We start from the raw sequence: 24,212 nt of genomic DNA, 5'->3' as shown, positions 1-24,212 counted from the left end.
TCATTAACAAACATTAAGGTGTTACTGAGAAGACAGAGCCTTCCGGAACCTCCTGGAAGGTGCAGACGCTGTTTAACTGGGTCACAATTCATGCTCCCTTGATTCATTTTGAAGGTTCTCTCCATGCTTCTCCATTGTATTTAGGAGATGCTGGAGCCGCATGTTCTGCTAACCAGCAAGCAAGTTACCATCTTCTGACTCCACTCACTGGCTATTTATTTAGCTTTTGCTAAATAAATTTGGTGGGGGGTGACTTTAAGTGGGGCCCCAGCCACAGCTTCAGCCCCTGCAGCCCCCCTGCCTCGTCCGTCACGCCCATCCCCTGACGTCGGGCAGCTCAGCTCACCTGGTCTCGTTGGTGCACCTGATCCGGCAGCCGCGGGCAGGGATGACCAGCCCCAGGTGCATCCGCAGCCGGCAGTTGGTGGGCCCCGTGTGGGGCCAGACATGAGTTCCTGGCTGCATCACGGAGAACTTGATCTGTGGCGACAGGAAACGGGAGGGGCCCGTCAGATCAGATAAAGTAAGAAAGCCGTGAAAACGTCCCCCCCCCGGGCAGATTGGTGCCCCCCTCCCCCACTGTGCCACCCCAGCTCCACCACCCAGGGACAGGCAGAGCCAAAGATTCTATCATTCATCACAAATCGGTGCTCATAAGATGTCAGGATGTAACATTGGACCTCAGAGCCTCACACAGCTTTAGGGAAGAGACACAACATTAAAGGAGGGTGAAGGGCTGAGAATGTGGATATGAAAATGGGCGGGGCTCCAGCATGCCACACCCCCAAGACCATAAGCTGCCCCATCACAGACAGTCCCATCGTGTGACAGCGTGGCTATGGGAGGGGGGGGGGGGGGGGGGTCACCCACCTGGCCCCGTTTGCAGCCCGTGGACTCTGGGAAGCGCTCCATCAAGGCACAGGTCTTGGGGGAACTGTTGCACGACTTCTCCACCTTCCTACCTGCGGTGGGTGGAGAGGGACAGTGGATCAGAGGAGGGCTAATGGCACCACAGCATGGGGGAACGTATGGAGCAGATTCTGTAAGCATTGACTGATGTCAAACCGGTTATCAGATGCACACATACAGGCACGGAAGCCACACGAATTTAACGTTTCACACCACGAAGCATGTTTACACGTTTTTAGGAGATGCTTTCATCCAAAGCAATGAGAAAAACTTGGGGTCAGGGAGCAGCGTCAGACAGTGTCCCCGGAGCAGCCGACATTAAGGATGTTCCATAAAGGGTTAGGGTCAGGGATCAGCGTCAGACAGTGTCCCAGGAGCAGCCGACATTAAGGATGTTCCATAAAGGGTTAGGGTCAGGGAGCAGCGTCAGACAGTGTCCCCGGAGCAGCCGACATTAAGGATGTTCCATAAAGGGTTAGGGTCAGGGAGCAGCGTCAGACAGTGTCCCCGGAGCAGCCGACATTAAGGATGTTCCATAAAGGGTTAGGGTCAGGGAGCAGCGTCAGACAGTGTCCCCGGAGCAGCCGACATTAAGGATGTTCCATAAAGGGTTAGGGTCAGGGAGCAGCGTCAGACAGTGTCCCCGGAGCAGCCGACATTAAGGATTTAAGGATGTTCCATAAAGGGTTAGGGTCAGGGAGCAGCGTCAGACAGTGTCCCAGGAGCAGCCGGCATTAAGGATGTTCCATAAAGGGTTAGGGTCAGGGAGCAGCGTTAGACAGTGTCCCCGGAGCAGCCGACATTAAGGATGTTCCATAAAGGGTTAGGGTCAGGGAGCAGCGTCAGAAAGTGTCCCTGGAGCAGCCGACATTAAGGATGTTCCATAAAGGGTCCAACAGTGATTTGCTTTCTCCACCAGCCATAGGATTTGAACCCACAACATGGGTACAGATCAGAAATCTGCTGAGCTACTCGCCACCCCCACAGATAACAAATGCACAGTGGCGGAAAACTCATCAAGACCCATTTAGTGGAACTCATTAAAACTCATTCTATGAGTCCGGGGACGTGACCAAGAAGTGATTTGTTCAGATGTGATGTCCTGATCTGGCAGGCCACTGACAGGCAGCGCTGTAGGGACAAAGCACTGGTGGTAATGAAAGAGCCGTCCCACTCGAACACCAGCCTACTGTCGCGGCCACGGTCAGGGAGGCCTTTCCCCGGCATGAAGGGCAACACAGAGGGGCTGCGGAAAAGCTTCAACCTTCTGGCTGCTGGCATTCTGAACGAGGACCTTCCACAGCTAACAAGTAACGATGTTACTTAACGCACTTTCATCATTCCATACTGTAACCGTCCATTTCACTACTGATGAACACTGCTCTGTACTGTCTATTTTACAGTCATCTCATTATTTTTTATTCTTATTTATTCCAATTTTCATACTATTTTTTTTCCTTTGTATTGCATACTTCCTTGAACACAATCCAGAATGCAGGTGGAAAAGCCATTTTACTACACAGTACTACAATGTATGACTATGTGACAAAGAAAACTAAACTAAAAACCTGAGCTTGATTTAAAACACAAGCCAGCCGACCAACATCTTAGGCAGATTTAGGTTTTCCTCCCGTATCGACATTTCAAATGGGGCTTTATTGTCAGAAGAACCACATTGCGCACTGGATTATGATGCAAGCTACATATATACATAAAGTGCATAGACAGGACAAGTGGGGGACACATTAACATCACTGACACACAATGTGGAAGTAAACACTGATGGAATATTTCAATTGGGCAATGATGGAGCAGCAGAGTGGTACGTAGGAGTAAATCAATAACAAATTAATATTAAAGATAAATACAGGAAACAGTGCAATAATGCAATAATGGTGCAAATGGCAATTAAAGTCCAAATCTGTAGGCATGGGGGCACCAAGGAGTTCGGAGTCCGCTAAGTTATGGGCAAGAAGCGGAATCAGATTTTTCATGTGTATGGAGTCGTGCTTCAAAGTAGGGTTTTCACAAAGAACAAGCTGTTCGAAAAGATGAGCTGTGACATAAAAATTAAAAGCATTTGTTTGACAACGGAATGCAACAGTTTGGGGGTGTCGTCTGTTAGAGCAAATCATTTGGACAAATCTTGCTAAATGGTTCAAACTACAAACCATTTATTACTTACCATAAACTCATGTAATTCTGTCAGAGAAACAATATATAACATAAATACCTTTATAATTCGATGGTTACATGATTGCTAAATAAACAATAATAATCATTCTTGGAAAAGAGTATATGCAAGTTACCACTTTTGCGTTGGTACTAATAGTATATATACAGTACGTTACCGCTTTTGCGGAGGCGCTAACAGTATATACACAGTACGTTACCGCTTTTGCGGAGGCGCTAACAGTATATACACAGTACGTTACCGCTTTTGCGGAGGCGCTAACAGTATATACACAGTACGTTACCGCTTTTGCGGAAGCGCTAACAGTATATACACAGTACGTTACCGCTTTTGCGGAAGCGCTAACAGTATATACACAGTACGTTACCGCTTTTGCGGAAGCGCTAACAGTATATACACAGTACGTTACCGCTTTTGCGGAAGCGCTAACAGTATATACACAGTACGTTACCGCTTTTGCGGAAGCGCTAACAGTATATACACAGTACGTTACCGCTTTTGCGGAAGCGCTAACAGTATATACACAGTACGTTACCGCTTTTGCGGAAGCGCTAACAGTATATACACAGTACGTTACCGCTTTTGCGGAAGCGCTAACAGTATATACACAGTACGTTACCGCTTTTGCGGAAGCGCTAACAGTATATACACAGTACGTTACCGCTTTTGCGGAAGCGCTAACAGTATATACACAGTACGTTACCGCTTTTGCAGAAGCGCTAACAGTATATACCGCTTTTGCAGTCCTCTGGCTGTGGGGAGCTATAAATTCAGTACTACTACTGTGTAGATGAAAGTCAATTCCGCGCATTACAGAACATTGGCTTTGTATTCAGTACATTTTTATAGAAACAAAACTATTTCTTAAATATCAACTTTATGTCTGCACAAGCACGGCCAATGGGTTATACAAAGCATTAGAAATAAATATGAACCAGACTGCCCATGTAACCATTATGACGACAACTAGGGATAACATTTAGTTTTTGTTAAACTAGGCTATTTATAAAGACTTATTGACCTAGATCCAGGCAGGCTGACTGATTGACATTTTTTTTATTTTCACTTTGTCTAAATCATTTATCCATGGCTCATTTAAAGCCCATTTCCGAATTGCCTATTAACATGTTGGTGAGATTCAAGTCCCGCTGAAAACAGAAGCATCAGTCTGACGTCAGTCCGTTTATTATAAATCCAGGATGGGAGAACGCTCTGATGAGAGAGACATTGGGTTCAGTATTCAGAGCCATCAGTGTCGAGGTAGTATATATACAGACTGTACTACACTACAGTCGACTACAGACTGTCTCCAACTTACGACTTAGCTCTGTCCCGGCAGACGGGTCGCATGTCGAAATGGACATATGTCAGAATAAGATAATCACACTGGCTTTGACATGTGAGACTGGGAGACATGTCAGGCTGGGATGGTCACACTGCTATATAATACTGTATGTTTCCATGGCAGCTACCGTACGGTACACAGCGTTTGCCCCGGCTCCATGTGCGTGGAGTTTGAATGTTCCCATGTCGTCATGGGGTTTCCACATGGTACTCCGATTTCCCCCCCACAGGCCAAAAACATGCTGAGGGTAATTAGCTACCAAATTGGCTGTAATAGTGAATGGGGTGTGAGTGTGTCCTGCGATGGGCTGGTGCCCCATCCTGGGTTGTTCCCTGCCTTGCGCCTGTAACCTCCGGGATAGGCTCTGGATCCCCTGTGACCCTTAAGAATGGAAGGATGAATTTTGGTTGTATATGCAATTCATCGCAAGTAGCACAGGGTATCGCGTGCAACCTGTATATATTTCCAAGCAATGCTTTTTTTTTGGAGGAATCTCCTGGCATTTTCTCGCGTTTCTTCGATGACTCATCGGTTCATGATTGCTGCTGCCAGAGCTGTAAGTTCGCTATACACACTTATCCCCACAATGTGGCACCCCAGGCAAGCTTTACTGCCGGCGCTACCCATCCAAGACAAAGTGCAGTTGACTTGCCAAGTTGGCCAAGATACAAAGTATGCGTGAAACGAGACATGTCTTCCACTTCACAAAATGACGTATTTATGAGTTGCATTTGACCCGCTTGTTATGCCGTAGAAGCAGCACTGGATTATGGGAAATGGAGTTGCTATTGATCCCAAGTCTAGCATCTCCATGACTCATCATTGCTTGCATGTTGAGTGTTTCACCAAGATCCTGCTGCCATCATAAAGACTTGCCACTTTACTCCACATTCTAAGTGCTTGATTTCTGTAACAAGGCAGTGGCATCGTCCAGGCAGTGGACTGTGACCATTATGTTAGATTTTATGACCATACTTATCCAGCCGTCTGTGGTCTGTGTATGATGTGTTGTTTTCCTAGATGCCACTTTCTCTGACTCAGTGAATTCTTGCAGTTACTGTACAGCTCGGGTTCTGATAGAATAGCTCTTTTGTAGAGGGTCGGGGGGGCAACGCGTGTCTCTGTGGTGATCACTGGTTCAAGTCCAGCGGTCGGCAGGGTGATGCCACTGTTGGGTCCTTGAGAACGACCCGTAACCCCACATTGCTGCTCAAGGGCCCAACAGTAACTTCACTCTGCTGTTCGTGGGATTTGAACTGGCAACTATCTGAACATAGGCACTAACCCGCTGAATCACACACCACCATAGATACACTTGTAGAAATAAAAATTCACGCAATGGAAATAAACATTTAATAAAATAAATGTTTAAATGACGAAAATCCATGTAAATCATTTCAATGTGACCATCACACCAGGCTGTGTATTTATGTCCTTCAGTACTTCCAAGACAAACCCAAACCCATCTGTCTCCTTCCCTGTCGCTTCCCTGTCCCTTGGCTGTGCCACTCAAGAGGCTCTTGGCTGACTTCTGGCACTAGCTTTCTGTAGTTTGGCAAATGTCACTGGCTTGTGTGCACAGTGAAATAATCTGCTAGGGAGAGTATCATGTACTAGTTAAAGCAGCCCAGACCAGTCAGAGCATCCAGGACAATGAAAATACCCAGTTCCAGTGAGAACATCCTATACCTGCGAACCCATCACCTACTGGTTTGCCAAGCTCTCTGACATACCCTGCTGCCACAAAGTGAACTGTCCCCACACGCCCGTCTCCCGGAGGTTCTCGTCTTCGGGAAGGAAGAGCCCACTAGCGGCATCCATCACGGAGAGCGCCTCGTCCCTGATCATTTTCCAGTTCCGCTCCAGGGTCTGGCGGAGACACGGGAACATCAATGTACTTGTTAGGTTTGCGTTTACATTTTATTTATTCAGCAGATAAACATTTTTGGAAAGCAGGGTCAGATAGTCCCTGGCTGGCAATTCTGGGATAAGGGCCTTGCTCAAGGGCTCAACGGCTACATCATCTGACTGACTATGGGATCTGAACCACCAACCTTCTGATCACTATCACAACATCCTTGCCCACTGAGCCACACATTGACTCACTAGGCAGATTTGTTAGGGAATTCATTAGTTATGAAATAGTGACAGTTTAACAGATACTTCCATCTGACATGCTGTGAACATAACGCCCTTGATTAAAGAAGCAATCCAGGTTAAATACATTATGACCTTTTGATTACAGGCACAGCATCCTAACCCGCTGAGCCTCACAGCCGGTTTTCCCTTAAGAAGTCCCTGTAGCAATAACTGCTAAACTGTACCTCAAACATCTTTTTCTTTTACTGCTGCAGCTCATCTTCCTGTGACGTTACACTTTTAGACACAAGATGCTGCGATTTGTTAGATTCGTTAGATTTTCACCCCGAGGAAAACTTTATGGCAGGTTTTAAAGACTAAAAAGAGTTTTGGAATTTGAAAGTGTAACAATGTTACTTTTCTATTGATTTATTTTCTTATTGATATACAACAAAAAGGATTATGCAGAAGAACTGTGTAACTACACAGCTAACAGTCCTCAAGATTGTCATTATAATACCCTGTGAGCATTTTGTTACTGCTGTCTAGCCTGACGACTGTTTCATTCTGTTACTTCAAACTGAACGTCTTTACATTGTTCACATCCATTTCTGACTTGTCACCTTTCTATCTTGTCCATTAAGACAAAGTTCTAACACTACAGTCAATAATAAAAAGACCATAACAACAAATCCTATTAGAGTTTACAAAGATACTGTGGCAGCTGTTAGCGGAGGTATGTCTTAGGCTGGTCGCTTCCATGATTGTGATTTATTGACCCAGTTTTCGATTAGAACCACAAGGGGCCACAATAGTAGCTACAGGAATTTCATTCATTTTAAGTGAATATGTAAGTTCAGGCACAGGCTGCACCTCAAGCTGGAAACGAACAGGGAAGGTCTACAGAAGCCCACATTATGTCTATTTATTTAGCAGACATGCTTGCCCAAAATATGAAATGGAATCAGAGTATTTGGGAATAAGGGCCCAGCTAATGGCCTCAAAGGTGATATTATCCCTGCAGGCCGCGGGATCTGAACCCCCAACCTACTGGACGTGGGCACACTCCCCAGTGGTGCTGGAGCCGACCTATAAGCAAGTAGCACATTTCTCGTAGTTATGCCTGGGCGACTTGAAGGGGGCGCCTTACCCATGTCCCCTGGGCCGAGGTTCACCCTGAGGAATGTCCCATCAACAGGTGTTCAGACTTACACCACAGGCATCCCCACAATTAAAGGGACCTAGCAGAAAAGGAATACTGCCCCCTTGAGGATGTTTACGTCCGCCCTGTAAACCCAGGATGTCAGAGTTATACCTTGACCAGTTCGGTGTAGCCCGTCTCCCTGGCGGTCCACCAGGGCTGTGCCCGCAGGCCGTTCACGTTGTAGAGCGATCGCTGCCACACGGAGGCGAAGTGGCCCCGTTGGTGACCCAATTCGTACCACTTGTATGCCTGGGGGGAGTGCGGGGGGGGCAGGCTGTTAACTTAATGTTAGTGCTAGCATTAATGTTAGCACAGCAGCTTGGATTTGCCAGTGTTTAGCCTTTAGCTTCATGGGTAGATCACATGACCTGACAGTGAGAGAAATGCGCACTGGACTCACGCTGTCGTCCCCGACGCGCTGCAGGGCATCGCCCAGGTGGAAGTAGAAACGGCCATCGTCGGTACCAGGGGCCCCGGACTCCAGACCCTCCTGGTAAACATGCAAACACTCAGCCCGCTGTGATCCTTCATTTTCTATTCAGCTGCATGGAGTTACATGTCATCGCAATATTATCGTTGCAAGGACGACTATGCAATTAAAAGCAAAATCCCAAAAATTGCTCAGTTCATGGGACACATTTTCAACAAAATATCTGCGGGCTTTGTGAGTTTCGGAAATGTAACGAAACTTCTCTGCTGGACTGCGTGAGGACTGAGCGAGCTTTGGTTCCCGATACCGTAACATATGACGAGGGAGCCTGACTTTAGGTTGTTTGCAGTCTCATCCAAAAAACAACAAAAAAATGGACTGAGTTTTGGAAATTTGCTCTTTAATTGTTCAATTGTCCATATAAGTTACTCTGTAGGTGTCTATATATGCTGGTGCTTCTCCAATTCCACCCACTGCCGAACACATAACTCATCTCATAACTGTCAGCATGCATAAAATATCATGGAGCAGTTGTCCAGAAACCAAGGCACAGGACAAGGAACTTTTGGCTTGAAATGCTTTGTGAAGAGTGTATGTAAACACAGGCCCTTCCAACCCCTTTCGAAGCCCAAAGCAAAATCTGATTAACCTAGCTGTCATTTGTTGTCTTCCTTCTCATTCTGATAGGCTGATCGGGCAGGGCGCCCCCTGGTGGCTGCTGGGCACTAAAGCAGCCACTTACTTCGCTTATGCCCTGGGCTGGCCCTGCGTAAAAACGGCTCATCGCGTATCATTGCACTTCATGTATGGTATATTACCCTCTGTAATGGGTAAGGGGAGAAGCAGGGAGGAAAGGGAAGAAGTCTAAATTATGCCAAAAATCATTATGGAGTTATAAAAGAGTGTTAAGAAGTCAGACCAATTCAACTCAAACTAATTAAGCAATTTGGCGACAAGGTCAATGGAGTGTCTGTACTGCAGAAAGAAACGGACGACGGACTGCACTCGCCCGTAACTGTCAAGGGCAGAGTGACCGCGCCGTCTCTCTCTCTCACACGCGCCGGACCGCCTTCCCCGGAGAAGCCGCCGCTCACCCTCAGGAAGGGGATGCTCTCCGCGATCTTGTTCTCAGACTTCAGGATGAAGCCGTAATGCACTTTGGCAAAACCATCTTCGGGAGCCGTGGCCAAAACCTGGGAGGGGGAGAGTTTCCTTTTTATGGCTCGAGATACTCAGAGAGTGTTGCGGACAAACTCAAGTATACAGACCTCACCCTCACTCTCTTACACACACACACACACACACACACACACACACACAAACAACTTGTATTCATATCTTTGTGGGGACCACCCATTCATTTCTATGGGCCCTAACCTTAACCATAAGTAACCAAACAAAACACAAGACTATGGGCATTTTTAGCTTTTTTTCCTGCAGTTACAGATTTTTATGAAGCTGAGTTTCCCCTTGTGGGGAATGAAAACGTGGACCCCACAACGTCAAAACAACAGGTTTTTATGACATTGTGGGCATATTTGGTCCCCACAATGTAATATATACATAACCCACCCACCCACACACTCTTATCCATACCAGATACGACATCGAAACATGTAACACAACAGTGGAAAGTGCTAAGAATCGAATCAATATTAAGTGACTCTGGGGGCCAAACAAATATACAGACCCCAACCCCACCCACACACACAGCAGACACAGGATACCAAACAAAAGCAATGCAAAGTGAAACGTAATGGAAATCCAGCTATCCCCACAACAAACAGAGAGATTCTGCAGTCGGCAGAGTGATGTCGCCACAGAGTCCTTAAGCAAGGCCCTCAGCCTCCAAAGGCTGCAGGCACCGTCTGACCCGGAATTCACAAAATGTACAAAGGAAAAGTGCCGAACTGTCCTCATCCAATTTCTGGATGAAAAGTTTCTAGCAAAAAAATAAAGGGATCTCATTAACGATTCCCCTCCTGTCTCTCTACGCCCCACCCCCACCTGCTCGTAGACCTTCTTGGCACTCTTGTTGTCCCCCATTAGCAGGTATCCCACGCCCAGGTCGTTCTTCAGGGAGATGTCCTCTGAGAATATCTGCACCAGCTTCTCCAGGGTCAGCAGGGCGCCTCGCATGCGGCCTGCATCGGGGACGGATCGCGTCATACGTTGTTTAACCGGCACTTTAATCTAAAAGCAGCTTACAGTTCTTACCTGCTGGCACACCTGTATTTTTCACTGGATGAGTCAAAATAATTTGTTTTAAGTTACATCTTGCCTCTTTCAGACCTTAATTAGCATACAAATGCAAATTAAATTGCTAATGCAAATGTAAAAGTGCAGAGAGCAGCTTCCTGCACAGGCCAATGAAATGCAGCTACACAAAGCCAGCTACACAAAGCCAGACTTTGAACTGCTGCTTAGTTTTTGTAAGGGGAGGAGCCGTTTGCAGAGCAGTATCACTGCAGGTCCTATTCCATTATGAACAGAAATAGAACTAATATTTATTTCTAACCTACTACTGTCCTTTTAAATGACCCTTCGCGTGTGTGAATATGCCCTGTGATGGACATGCATCCGATCCAGGGTGTTCCTGAGATGGGCTAACTGTAAACCCACACCAGATAAGCCAGTGTTTCTCAATCCGGTCTTCAGGGCCCCCCAGATAGTCCATGTTTTCGCTCCCTCCCAGCTCCCCACTAGACAGTTCGCACTTTTGCTCCCTCTCAGATCCCTACTAAGAGCTGAGGGGGAACAAAAAAGTGGACTGTCCGAGGGTCCCTTGAGGACCGGTTTGAGAAACACTGAGATAAGCGACCCATCACGGGGCAAAAGGATTATGCGTAAGTTATGGATGGCAGGTTAATTACGCGTGTGTTTTTGGACTACAGGAAGAAGCAGGAGCACCTGGAGGAAACGGGGACCCAGGGGGTGTGAAGCTACAGCGCTACGCTCTGAGCCAGCAGCCTGGTCGCTGTCCATCATCGTGTTTTAATTTACACCTCCGATTCATATTCTCCCAGGCCTGGGGAGGGGGGGGGGGGGGGGGGGTGTAAGATAAATGAACCTCTCGAGTACTGAAAATCTAGGTGGGGTGAATGTGAGCAAGGTTAAGCGGCCAAGAGGAGCCCTGTTACAGGAAGCATTTATAGGCATGCGTCAGGTGCTGTGTGAGTCATGTGCTGTTCAATAGGAAGCTATGCAAACATCATATACACTGTATACAAAGCCATCGGGTATTCTACACCTATACTACCTAATGGCCAAAACACTTTATATAAGAGAAAGTACACATTAAAATGACAAAAGTACCATACAGGAAATGCATAAATGCGTAACACGTTTATTACTACTAACAAGTATTATTGGTATTATAAGTTAGTACTACTATGTACTGTACCATTATACAGCTGGCAGTGCAGTGACTTTGTTTACGCTAGGTACCCGTGGTGCATTGTGGGTATTATAAGTTAGACAGGCTATGTACTGTACCATTATACAGCTGGCAGTGCAGTGACTTTGTTTACGCTAGGTACCCGTGGTGCATTGTGGGTATTATAAGTTAGACAGGCTATGTACTGTACCATTATACAGCTGGCAGTGCAGTGACTTTGTTTACGCTAGGTACCCGTGGTGCATTGTGGGTATTATAAGTTAGACAGGCTATGTACTGTACCATTATACAGCTGGCAGTGCAGTGACTTTGTTTACGCTAGGTACCCGTGGTGCATTGTGGGTATTATAAGTTAGACAGGCTATGTACTGTACCATTATACAGCTGGCAGTGCAGCCGCTTTATTTACACCAGCTACTCATGGTGCACTAAAGCTGCTTACATCTGCATTATCCAGTTAGCCGGTGAGGAATTCCCAACTATATTTTAACCTTATGGGACCTTGGACATATATGCAGACGTTGCGCAGAGAGAGATGTTAAGTGACACTTAACTGTATTTGAATATCTTAACTGGGTGGGGGTCGGGGAGGCTCAGCAGATTAGAACGCGGTTCCCCTGATCGGAAGGTCACCAATTCAAATCCCCTTGTTGGCAGAGTGATATCACCACTGCGCCCTTGAGCAAGGCCTTAAACTCCAGCTGCTCCAGGGACTGTCTAACCTTGCTTCTCAGCTGCATGTCACTTTGGATAAGAGTTACTGTAGTGTGTTTGAACGAGGCACACGAGCTAAAATGGAGCTCACACATTGAATTATTAAATCTGACACAAAATGTGTCCCATTATAGCGCTCAGTAAAACGTTGAACTTTATACTTTAAGCACTGTAAACTTAAGCATGCTATAATCCTGTTTGCCTGAGAGACTCTTCTGAAGAGCAGCGGCTGTCACACAGAGATGTCACACAGAGATGTCACACAGAGATGTCACACAGAGATGTCACACAGAGATGTGGGACAGAGATGTGGGACAGGACGTACCCAGGAACTGCTGCCTCTCCGCCCTCCTTTTCAGCGCCGCCCTGACCAGGTCAGCCGGGACGTCCGGCAGATCAGCTACTTCACCGTAGGTGCTGATGGCCCCCTGGAGCATCTCATTACTCCTCATCTTCTCTGCCAGATCATCCTCGGACTGAAGGGAAAAGGCGTTCTTCGCTTTTTCATCCAATCATGTAACCATCTGTTACTTATATTCCATCCATCCATTTTCCAACCCGCTTATCCTTCTGGGTCGTGGGGGGTCTGGAGCCTATCCCGGAAGCTACGGGCATGAGGTGGAGAACAACCCAGGATGGGGGGGGGGGGCAGCCCATCGCAAGTTACTAATATTTCTGAACCTATATTAGCCACATTCTGTATTTGATTTTCATGTCCATCAAGGTGTTCTAGGAACCGAGTGGTAATATGTGACCACCCATCCTTTATGGTCTTCAAGCATTTGGGGACCCCTGGTGGCCACAAAAAGTCACTACACTAAATAGCTAGCTACTGACTCTACTCATTAGGGATTTATCTGATTTTTGAAACAGGTCTGGTGTGTTTTTAAGAGCCTCAGAAATAAACTCCAGACTGAGGACCACATTACAGACTCACCAGGTATGACTTCAAGAAGATCAAACCACATCTACCACAATACGTAGCTCTGTTCCTTGTCTAGACACCCGTCATCTCACTGTATGTCTTTAACGGCAGTGCTGCCCTCACTGTATGTCTTTAACGGCAGTGCTGCCCTCACTGTATGTCTTTAACGGCAGTGCTGCCCTCACTGTATGTCTTTAACGGCAGTGCTGCCCTCACTGTATGTCTTTAACGGCAGTGCTGCCCTCACTGTATGTCTTTAACGGCAGTGCTGCCCTCACTGTATGTCTTTAACGGCAGTGCTGCCCTCACTGTATGTCTTTAACGGCAGTGCCGCCCTCACTGTATGTCTTTAACGACAGTGCCGCCCTCACTGTATGTCTTTAACGACGGTGCCGCCCACACTGTATGTCTTTAACGACAGTGCCGCCCTCACTGTATGTCTTTAACGACGGTGCCGCCCTCACTGTATGTCTTTAACGACGGTGCCGCCCACACTGTATGTCTTTAACGGCGGTGCCGCCCTCACTGTATGTCTTTAACGACAGTGCCACCCTCACTGTATGTCTTTAACGGCAGTGCCGCCCTCACTGTATGTCTTTAACGGCAGTGCCGCCCTCACTGTATGTCTTTAACGACAGTGCTGCCCTCACTGTATGTCTAACGACAGTGCTGCCCTCATGTGTCGGGGATTTAAAATGCAGCAGGATGCCTGGTGTTCAACCAGCTGAAATGCTCTTGTCACGCCCCCTCCTCATCTCTCTTTATTGGCACCAAAGTGGTGCTTATATCATGGATAAGACCCTTTGTGTCGGCTTTCAGTGCCGTTACTAAAGTGGCACCGACCCACACAAAAGCCGCCCATCGGAACCAACGCTGCATCCCGCTCCTCCCAGTGAGCAGGCAAAGACCACCTGCTGATTCCTGCACCTTGTGAAGACAAGTCTTGTACTAGATGTTCTTCATGCATGGCTGCTTGATGGTAAAGAGAGGAGCCCAGCTACTTCTAGCCGGCAGAGTCCCTCACGACCTCCAACAAACGCCTTAACACCCATATCTTCAAGGAAGACCTCAGCTAACCTCATAGCCCAGCCGCTCTTACGGCAATGCTGGCTCCTTTATAGCACGACGTTCATGTATAACCTGCCTCACTTGTACTGTGTATTAAACAAAAGTGTCAAACGAAATAAGGTGCCACTTTATAATAAGGCTCCTGTTTGTCGCTTATAAATGGTATTAACTCATTAATACAAAGATAATATAACTTGTTTGTAACTCTCTATGACTTACAAAGTGTTATGACATAATTAATAACCTGATTATACATGACTCATAAACCCTTTATAATATGGCTAGTCGTGTTATACAGTGGTACCCAAAATAAACATAAAAAAAATGTTAGCAGGGTGCAGCTGTCGGGGAATTTCCTCATCATTCCTACATTCGCAGTTTGTAGGGTTACGCAGTGACCTGATATAGCCAAAAACGGAGACATACCTGGGCTTTTCCGTAGCGTGATCTGGGACTCTGAGGATATCTCTGAACGAGAGCTTCAAAAGCTCGGACAGCCTCTTCAACTCTTCCCTAAAAAGAAAATTTCCATATGGTTGCATAATGGACAGGATATGAATGAAGGACATTACTTTTAGCAACAACTGTACCAACTGCAATAAATATTCTGCAGTACAAAGGCAAAATACAGTAATTATGCTGACAATAAAACTGAGAAATGGGCTTCAAAGTTTTTTCTGACTACCCACTCATGTGTAGCAGGTAGGTAATAAGTGTTCTCTTCAAAACCAAGCATAGCTGAACTAAGGTATTTTGTTAAGCCACAGAAGAGAGCTGAGACCCGATTTTAGTCACAGCTCAAAGTAAAATGCCATTTCGGTGCTTTGCCAGTGGATGGCAGTGTTACAGTTTGAAGGGAAACACGGGTAATCAGAGCCACTCAAGAGGTTTAGCCTGGGGACCCAGATTATTCCTCAGGTAAGTCACAACCCCAAATGTTTTGTCTGTATTTGTTTGCGTTTGTTTATTAAACAGAACATGGGGAGGCAACATTGTGCATCATTTGTAACCATAAAAGTCCTACACTACTATATATGTAACCTTTTTCCGTAGACTCTCAGCGGCGTCGATCTCTGCTTTGATGGTTTTGTCGAATTTATTCAGCAGCTTGGGCTTCTTCTTCTTAGCTGAAATGAAGGGGGGGGGGGGAGATTTTAACACTCACAGGGGCGGCTTCCCAGAGAAAGGCCGTAAACTGAATGGATCACACTGCACAAATGCCTCCCGGTCGCGGCTGAGGGCCAAGAGGAATGCAGAGGTTCCAGCTGCGAATGAGAGCCCTGAATGGCTTGAGGGAGATCATAACCTCATCTGAGCGTGTATGCGCTTAGGAAGAACAGAACTCTGAATGTACAGAACCAGCTGATAGGTGCCCTGGGGGAACCTGGGCGTTATTCACAAAAACAACACGTGTCTTGTCGCGACTGAACACGTATGTGGCTGTGGGGCACACTGAGGAAAAATCCATACAAACAAGCATACAACTGAGAACATGCAGCCAGAAGACTGTGTTGTGTATTATCCTAATTAAGTACTTGATGGATGTAATGACAGACAGACTTGTTTAAAATCAACATATATAGGATTCAAGACCCATATACTCAGGGAAACTGTAATGGTATCTGGGTTCTTGTTTCTAAAGACTGCATAAAAGAAGAACAATTCTACTGAACCTAATCTTCTGTGCTGAAGGGGACTGTATGTTGACCAAACGGGTTAAGACCCCATGCCTATGATCTGAAGGACGTCGTTTCAAATCCCATGGTCATTGGAGTGACTGTGGTTGGGCCCTCGAGGAAGAGCCTTAATGCTCAGTTGGCATCCCCAACACGAATAAATGCCACTAAAAATAAGTCTCAAAATAAAAATCCTCCATCCTGAACCATTTGTTGTACCACTAAATTACTCCAAGTACACAGTTCTACGTTCTAAGGTATAACATGCCCAGCATACAGTCTTAGACATGCCGTGTGTGTGCGTGCATGGCATAAACAGCAAGTCATCGCCACCAATGAACCAGAAGAGTATGTCTTTGTATTGTGGGTGGAGATGGGCGAACGTGGAGGAAACACAGAGTACATGCAAACTCCACTTGCTACACACACCTTAGAGGCAAGGGAAGAGCTACCCAGTGAGTCACCATCCCAACCTAAACTTCACTTTATGCAACAGCTAAAATCTGTGGAAGACAACCTTAACCTTTCTTATATAAAATGAAACACTTATTATAGATTCAATTTTAAGTGCACTGTCGGCAAATTATGTAAGAAAATGTGAAGTGCGACCAAGAGAGGCAGAAACCTTCGTTTAAGTTAAAAGAAAAAGAAAAACAAGCCCGTGCTGCCCCCTTGAGGTTTGAAAAGGAAATGCACGCAATATTTCTGTATTCTCTTTATTCCAGCATTCCAAGCTCCTACCTTGGAATTTGGGTTTCTCTTCCTGCTGGGCCTCAGCAGTCTCTGTAAAACACAAGAATACCATGACGTAACACACAGCCGCCAGAATAGCCCTGATTCAGCCAATGACATCATGCCCTGGGGTGCTGCGACGCTAACTGCTAAGGCACCAATAATGTAACATCAGCAGTAAATTGTGCTTGCTGAGCATGCCTTCCAGTGAACTGAAAGTAGCAGAAAATCCTGTTATCACTGCAGTGTTACAGCTCATTTTTACAAGAGAGCTGTTGGTCTAAACCCACCGCCTGTGATAATGCCTCTGTCCCTATTCATTCTATAGTTAACTCATCAACTTAAGCCTATAAATTCACCTGAATTTAAAATAAAATTAAAATACATGCCAAGACATCCCTAAGGATTGGGACTGGGCGGTTTCTGGAATGAGATAAGCCGTGTCAGTTGTCAAGGAGATCTCATGTTCACCCAAAGTAGAGACACTGTAGCTGTTCATGGTCAAGCTTGGTGGTCCGGAGCCTCTCTCAATGGCAAACGCCATTTGAATGGGAAACCAGATACACCTACGGGCAACTATGGACGGAAGTCCACCAAAATAACACACTGAGCTTCACAGACCTTGCAGAAATGTTATTTTATAAAGTTAAAGGTACCAACAGGTATCAGCTCAGTTTACAGCCTCAGAAGTCATTCAGCAACATCACCGACTGGCGTTTTCTGAAGCTGAATACAGATTATTACTGAACACGGCAAAGCAGACGGATTACTGGCTACCGGTTCTTGAACAATGTCTGAATCTTGCAAACTTAAAAAAAAAAAAAACAATATCTGGATTAGTACAAGAAAAGAGACACAACGTTTTGTCCCAAACCTTTATTTTCAGCCTCAAAACAGACTTACAGAGAACCATGACAATCATAAAAATCCCCATTGCAATTGCACAATAATTTAAACCTTCTGACCTATACAGAAATACAATTTAAAAAAAAAACCCAGCCTGCTCACCAGGTAAACATCTCTTCAAGATAAAAGTGTCATCGGACAGACACCCTTTAGATTGTCTAAGTTATTGCTAACGATACAACATCCGGTTCAAAGCAAAACAAATCCCAGCTTTCATTTATGGCTTTCAAAAACACATGGTTAGTCACACCTGTCCTAACGTAAATCAGTTCCCTAAACAGTTCAATTTTAGTCATCTTTAATGTTAAATGACTACCAGCTTCAAGAAAAATTATCTAATACCACTGAAAAAGTGTCCCGAGAGTAGAAGAAAGGAAAAAAAAAATCTTTTTCCCCCAAAAGAAAATCCAAAGTGTTTATTTTTTATTTTAATGTTTATCTTGGTTAATAAAGGCACAGTAGCAGAGAGTCCTCCAAAGGCACAGGGGGCAGTACAGGCTGATTCCCTGCACTCATGTAACATGCTAATGACACTGAGGTATGCTGAACACACGTTGGCGTAACAGGCGGGGGGAGAACACCATACTCGTAGAGTAGTGTGACGATTTGTTGATTACCAAGATCCACAATATTTTGAGTATCTTACGGTCATAAAAGCAGTAAACAATTCACCCTCATCATCTTACACAACAACAGTGGCACACTCTCAAAACAACCACCGAGTGCAAACTCTTAGAATACCATTAGTGTGGACAAGGCAAACCTAAGCATCTCCGGTTTATCTTTGTCATCGTTTCTTAAAGGTTGTTTCCTCTGTCACTATCGACCCAAGTCATTCAAAATGAGACGATTAAAGCACACCTCCCATAAAACTACACTGTCAGGACAAGAAGTACCAATTTGTACCTTTGAGAGTACAATTACTTGTCACTGGGGCTGTACCCACAAGGGTCTGCCAAACGTACAGTACCTTAGCTATAGGTAAATGCACCTTTTAAGGTTGAGAAACGGACTCTGAGGGATATTTTTGTACCACTGGGGGTACATTAATATTATTTGTACCCTGGGGTACAAACTGTGCCAGGGCTGTACCCTTTTTTCTGACAGTGTAGGAACATGGACTTGTACGTCAGTTTTAGCAGTTAGTGTATTGCTTTGTAAACCAAAGCCAGGCATCACCACAGTCAACCTGGCGACTCACGAACTCTACAACTGGCTGTTGTACAACCAATAAAACTGCAAGATACTAACTGCAACAGAGAAGGGGAAAAAAAAATTAGTATTTAGCTGCGGCTCATTGCGCAAAGCTAGCAATACCCCAGTGTGCTAACGTCTGGCACATCACCAAGGCAGCCCCTAAACATTCCTTTAGTTACGGTGCTGACACGCGTTTACATTACGACGCACAACCTTTGCACATCTCAGCTGTGCTTGGCAGCTTTGCGTTGGAATGCTGAAAATGCCACGAACTTAAGGGGAAGGTCACTCGAGTTAGAAGCTACGCTTCATCACCAACTGTGCACAATTACACGCACACTAAATATCACAGAGCCAAATGCACTCCAGGGTCCGTCTAAAAATGTAACCAATTAGGCATGAGCAATGTAACCAACAAATATAAAACAAAAAGGAGATGGAAATGGGAGTGGGGTTTAAAAACAAAAAACAAAAACAAAACGATGTTGGTGAGAGAGCATTAAAAGGTATGGAGATGTTATAAAAGTACAAATAGTGAAAATTTCATGTCTGCCTCTGAAGCGTTACACCATCCGACCACAATTACTGTCATCATTGATTAGCTTTATCTCATTGGTGGGAAAATTCAAGTTGCTCCCATTCAGCGGAATGTAATTTTGGGCTGGTCCTCGTGGTGTCGCAATTCTCTGCATTTCAAGCCTTACGTATCTGGAAAACAAGGGGGGAGACGCTAAATTAGAGGGCCCGGCTGGATTGGATTGGCTTAGGAGCTGAAATCAAAATGACCCACAGACCCTCATGACATGCAAATGCCACATGGAACACCAACGAGAAAGGGGCAGAATGCTTGGGCAGTCAGAATGGTTGGTTACCATGACGACAACCGTGGCAGGCCTTTATCGACAATCATTCCTCTACACCAGTGCTCTTCAAATCTGGACCTCGATTCCAAATCCAGGCCTTGTTTTCAGTTCTCCCAGGTAGTTAGTTTAATAATTACTGATTCTGATTGGTCAGAGGCTTCACACCTGGCTCACAGGTAAAGGAAGGCTGGAAAACCAGCAGTGCTCAGACCTCAAGGACCGTAATTTGAATAATAGGGCTCTATATGAACCAAAGAGACTCATTTACAATGGAGATCATCGGCCATAGCAAGACATTCAATATACTACAAAAGTCTATACAATGATTCTGTGGTTTAAACCAGGTTTTTAATCTTTTTAAATACTACACCACTACAAACACAAAACTAACAAATGCTAAAAATACCAAAATAAAATCCTCAAAACTGGCAGCAGTTTGTGAACCGTTTCAGGAGATACAGTCTTATGACCAACTGGGTCACCGACAACCATAAGAACACCTACTGTTTTATTTGTTGTACATGAGAAAATAAGCAGTATTAACCTCTGAATTGCAATACAACAAACTCCCAAGCCACCCTTTAGGGGTATAACAATACCATTTGCCCACAGTTCTGTATGTATTGCGGATCAGCATAATATCGAACCATTTTATTTATTTATTTATTTGATATGAGGATACAGAAACCATACTGTTACCAAGGCCCCGAAACCACAATACATACCAAACCGTGGGCAAATGGTATCGTTACACCCCTACTACTGCTGAATAAAAACCTGAAGGTAGAGTGACACAGGTTCCAGTGTCCAGGAGACAAACTGCTATGTACAGAGGTTTACCAGGCGATGGAGGCTGTCATCGCGTGAGCTTTTCAGAGAACAGAAATCCAGCGGAGGCCAAAAGGGAATCGCTGAAGCGCAGAGTGAAGCTGGTGAACCCACAGAGCAGGACAGGATTGGTGTAGGCAGCGTTCCCATAAGCCCACGGACTCCAAATAACAAAAGGTGACAGATATGCTCAGTGAGGTCCATGAAGAGCCGGGCCAGAAGTTCAGGGGCTGCCGGGCAGGCATTCTGATCCTCTCGCTTTGCAGATTATTCCTGTCAAAACGACAGCTCTGGGGTAGATTCCACGGCACAGTGTGAAGAGGTCATTTTGCCGATGTGCACAACCCCGGGGCCAGATACAGGCATCAACAGCACTGAATCATATCTAAGCTCACAAACGCAAATCTGGACCTTTTGTAAATGTTTCAATTGTAAATACAAGTGGCCAGGACTCCCTTAAAGTACTTCTAAATGATTGGGGATGCAACGCAGGACTTTCACGTTATTAAAAATGCATAGCTACTCCAGCTAAAGGGACATCACGCCAACTACTATGAGTATTAATAATGATGATAAAAACTATTTACAGCAACAGCTTAAGTTCAAATATATTGTCAAATTCCACCAGTAATTTCTGCTTTTTGTGGTTATATGCTTTTCCAAGAAGTGATACAATACAATTAACAGCCATATATAGTCTGAAGCGCTACTTTAACTGAGCACCACAAGGGGGAACGATCATGTATCAGGCTTTGTAACATCGCATGACACACATTTCAGTTCAAAATTATCATAAAAATGTGTTCTATAAATACCTCATCATTTAAACTACTGGTCATTTTTATACCAAAAACGCATACAAGTTCAAATGAAATAAACTAAATATTGCTGCAACCCAAAATAAGAAAGATGAAGAGAGACTCAGAACTAAAAGCAAAAATGACAATGACTGCATGTGTAGAACTGATAAAAGCCTCCCCAGAATCGGCCTATCGTTATCATTACTGCGGCCTGGACTCTTGCATTACCTCCACTTCCTGCTTCTACTAAATCCATAGGCATCAATATGGAGTTGGCACTGATGTTGGACGTGAAGGCCTGGCTCACAATCTCCGTTATAGTTTCCATAGTCTGGAGAAATGCAACCATGCATTTCACTGCACACTGTCCTCAGCATAATTGTGTATGACATTGACAAAACCGTGATTCTTGTCACAATGCCTCTATGTGCAGGCAGACACTGGCCACCTTTACTGGTGACATACCTTCGAAACGGTCTTTTGTATGAGAGCCTAGACTGAAATGGAGGTCTAAAACGACTCTGTGTCTAAAACCCCATAACGCAAATCATGCCTCTGCTGCTCTGCTATTTCAGCGACTGCCTGCACCACCTGCAATGGGCCCACCAGGGGGCAGCATGCACCCTAGCCGCCTGGTAACAGGACAGCAGGGGCCCCTGGTCCAGAAGCCCCTGTTCTTCCAGTGTAACATTACACTTATACAGATGCTTCTCTCTTCACAATTGTTTGACTGGGGATATTTCGAGCGTTACAATGGTGCAACAGCGATGCACATTCAGCAGTCAACAAACTTAGAATTTTTATCTGTCCCTTGCCTAACGAGATATCATACGATATTTTCAACTGTCGGGCGTTGGCGGCATCTACTCAATCACGCGTCCAGTAGTGATCCTGAGCGCAAACATCTCAAACAATGTTTAACAGCGTAACGTATGATTTTTGTTTTTCCCTGCATTTAACCAAATTTTCCTAATCCTATCATGTTAGTGAACGGCCAAGTGTCTCAACTCCGGGTGACAAGAAAAAGAGGGTAGAAGATTACTTTGGAGATGAAAATTAAGATAATTGCCCAGCATGAAGGTGGCAAGTCTGCAACGGCCTTCGCATGTTCGTTTACTTATTTTATCATATCACGCTCATATTCGACTTAAGATATTTTAATCTTACGATGGGTTCACTGAAAATAACCTCATCAAAAATCGAGGAGCATCAGTATATCTATGTGACCTTCCTAAAAAGCCTTCCACAACACCAAATATAGTGAAGGATAACCATGTAAAGGAACTTAAGCCAGGACCCCCGACGGAAACCCAGGGTCCCCTTCCGCATTCGGCTCCAGACCACCATAGCCCAGTGGAAGAATCACTCGTCACATGGGTCTGACCTCAGTCCTCATTAGCTAATCACTCACTGAATGAAGCTACAGAACGATGCACTTTTATGTGTTGACCACACAACCTAATCTGTTACGCTGCAGACTTGTTAGTGTAAAGAAAATGGTTACGAGACCAGCATCTCCACTGCAGGACACAGGATCACCCCAGAAACCTGAAGCCCACAGAAGAAGGTGTGTAGCAGCCAGGAGGGACAGGGTTGGGAGATTGATAATTACCTGTGGGCCCTTCTTGATGTGGATCCTCCGTAAGGACTGGCTCGTCTGTGGACAAAAGTAAAACCACTTACTTACTATGTCGTTAGCTGAACACGGAAGCTTTATGTTTACATTCATTATGCAGACACTTTTATCTAAAGCAATGTATGACTGATAAGCAGAGTCAGTCACTCCCCGGGGCAAATGGGGGCTAAGAACCTTACTCAAGGGTCCAACTGCGGGACCACCCTACTGATGCTGAGATTGGAAGCGGCAACCTTCTGATCACAAGCGCAGTACCCCGGCTTGGAGACCTGCACACCACCCACACCTTCTTTGTGGAGGGTATACGATGGAAAAGCTAGAATATCTACTGCAATGGCAAAATAATCTTGTTCAAAGTGATTTTAAGCTCCGCAAATCTGTCTGCCACAAAGCAGAATATGCCTGTCACAGGAAAAGCAGGGAAAAGCAGCCGGCTATGCAGGTACGTCACATAAGGACGGCAAACGGCCCATTCAAGGACAGCATGAAGCCAGCAGGGCTTTGCCTGGAGATGGAGAAGGTTCCCCTCCCCATGCTTACCTGAGGACTCAGTCTGAGGCTGGTCTTCCAATGGACTGGCTTCCACCTCTGGAGACAGACATGAATTAATCCACATTAAAATTTTACCAGCATTGCAGTCAGGCCCTTCATTTCTGCCAAAAGCACCGAGGACATTTTCTTACAGAGCATCATAATTCCGTTAAAGCAGCAAAACTAACAAGCGTTGTTGTTCACCTGTTAGTTCTTCTTGTGGTACCTCTGTAGCAGGCTCATCTGGAAGGAGGAAAAAACAGGAATAATCAGCTTAAACATTTCACACTATTTGTAGTCAGAGAGGTGAATCATAAAGGAGCAACTGAATATCCAGTTGGCTTAGATCAAAATACACAGATAACTCTACCCAATATGTGACACATTAGATTAATTAGAAAACTATGGATAGAAAAGCTTAGTTATGGATATTAATTACAAAGGCGTATCAAGACATTAGGGTGAGAGAGTGGCCAGACTGAAAAGCTCAGACTTAAAGCAGAAGATGCAAGTTCTAAATGTCCAGCTTAAATTTTTGAAGCTTGCACAACTTCCTCTTGTGAGGGTCATAAATGTAACAACCTCTCTGATCAGGGCTGACAGAGAGAAAAGTGTTTCCTTAGGCAACATAAAGAGGTTTGACGGCTAGTTTCGATTTTCTGAAGTGCCTCTGCAAACACTCTATATAGTCATTTGCTGAGTGACTCCCTCAAGATATTTCCAAGGTTTTTCAGGCATTTAGAAAAGCTTAGTGCAGGGTTTCTCCCCCAGTCCATAT

The 24,212-nt window shown here is 45.2% G+C and overlaps 1 protein-coding gene across 14 annotated transcripts in view; it reads right to left on the bottom strand.

Annotated features, from left to right (window-relative positions):
- unm_hu7910 (un-named hu7910) overlaps positions 1-24,212 on the bottom strand; it is a 51,524-nt gene that overhangs the window by 1,988 nt on the left and 25,324 nt on the right. For all 14 annotated transcript variants that reach the window (XM_072710759.1, XM_072710748.1, XM_072710750.1 and 11 more), the window contains 14 exons: positions 23,639-23,677; positions 23,444-23,491; positions 22,880-22,924; positions 16,683-16,724; positions 15,307-15,392; positions 14,692-14,778; positions 12,598-12,748; positions 10,169-10,305; positions 9,256-9,354; positions 8,132-8,221; positions 7,843-7,980; positions 6,182-6,317; positions 871-962; positions 347-480 (listed from right to left, as the gene is read on the bottom strand). In XM_072710759.1, coding sequence (XP_072566860.1) covers positions 347-480; positions 871-962; positions 6,182-6,317; positions 7,843-7,980; positions 8,132-8,221; positions 9,256-9,354; positions 10,169-10,305; positions 12,598-12,748; positions 14,692-14,778; positions 15,307-15,392; positions 16,683-16,724; positions 22,880-22,924; positions 23,444-23,491; positions 23,639-23,677 — 1,324 coding nt within the window. The remainder of the gene's footprint in view (positions 1-346; positions 481-870; positions 963-6,181; positions 6,318-7,842; positions 7,981-8,131; positions 8,222-9,255; positions 9,355-10,168; positions 10,306-12,597; positions 12,749-14,691; positions 14,779-15,306; positions 15,393-16,682; positions 16,725-22,879; positions 22,925-23,443; positions 23,492-23,638; positions 23,678-24,212) is intronic.

The sequence above is a fragment of the Paramormyrops kingsleyae genome, chromosome 4 (assembly GCF_048594095.1).
Source record: "Paramormyrops kingsleyae isolate MSU_618 chromosome 4, PKINGS_0.4, whole genome shotgun sequence".
In the NCBI taxonomy this organism is placed as follows: Eukaryota; Metazoa; Chordata; class Actinopteri; order Osteoglossiformes; family Mormyridae; genus Paramormyrops; species Paramormyrops kingsleyae.
This window is presented reverse-complemented; position numbering and strand designations above follow the sequence as displayed.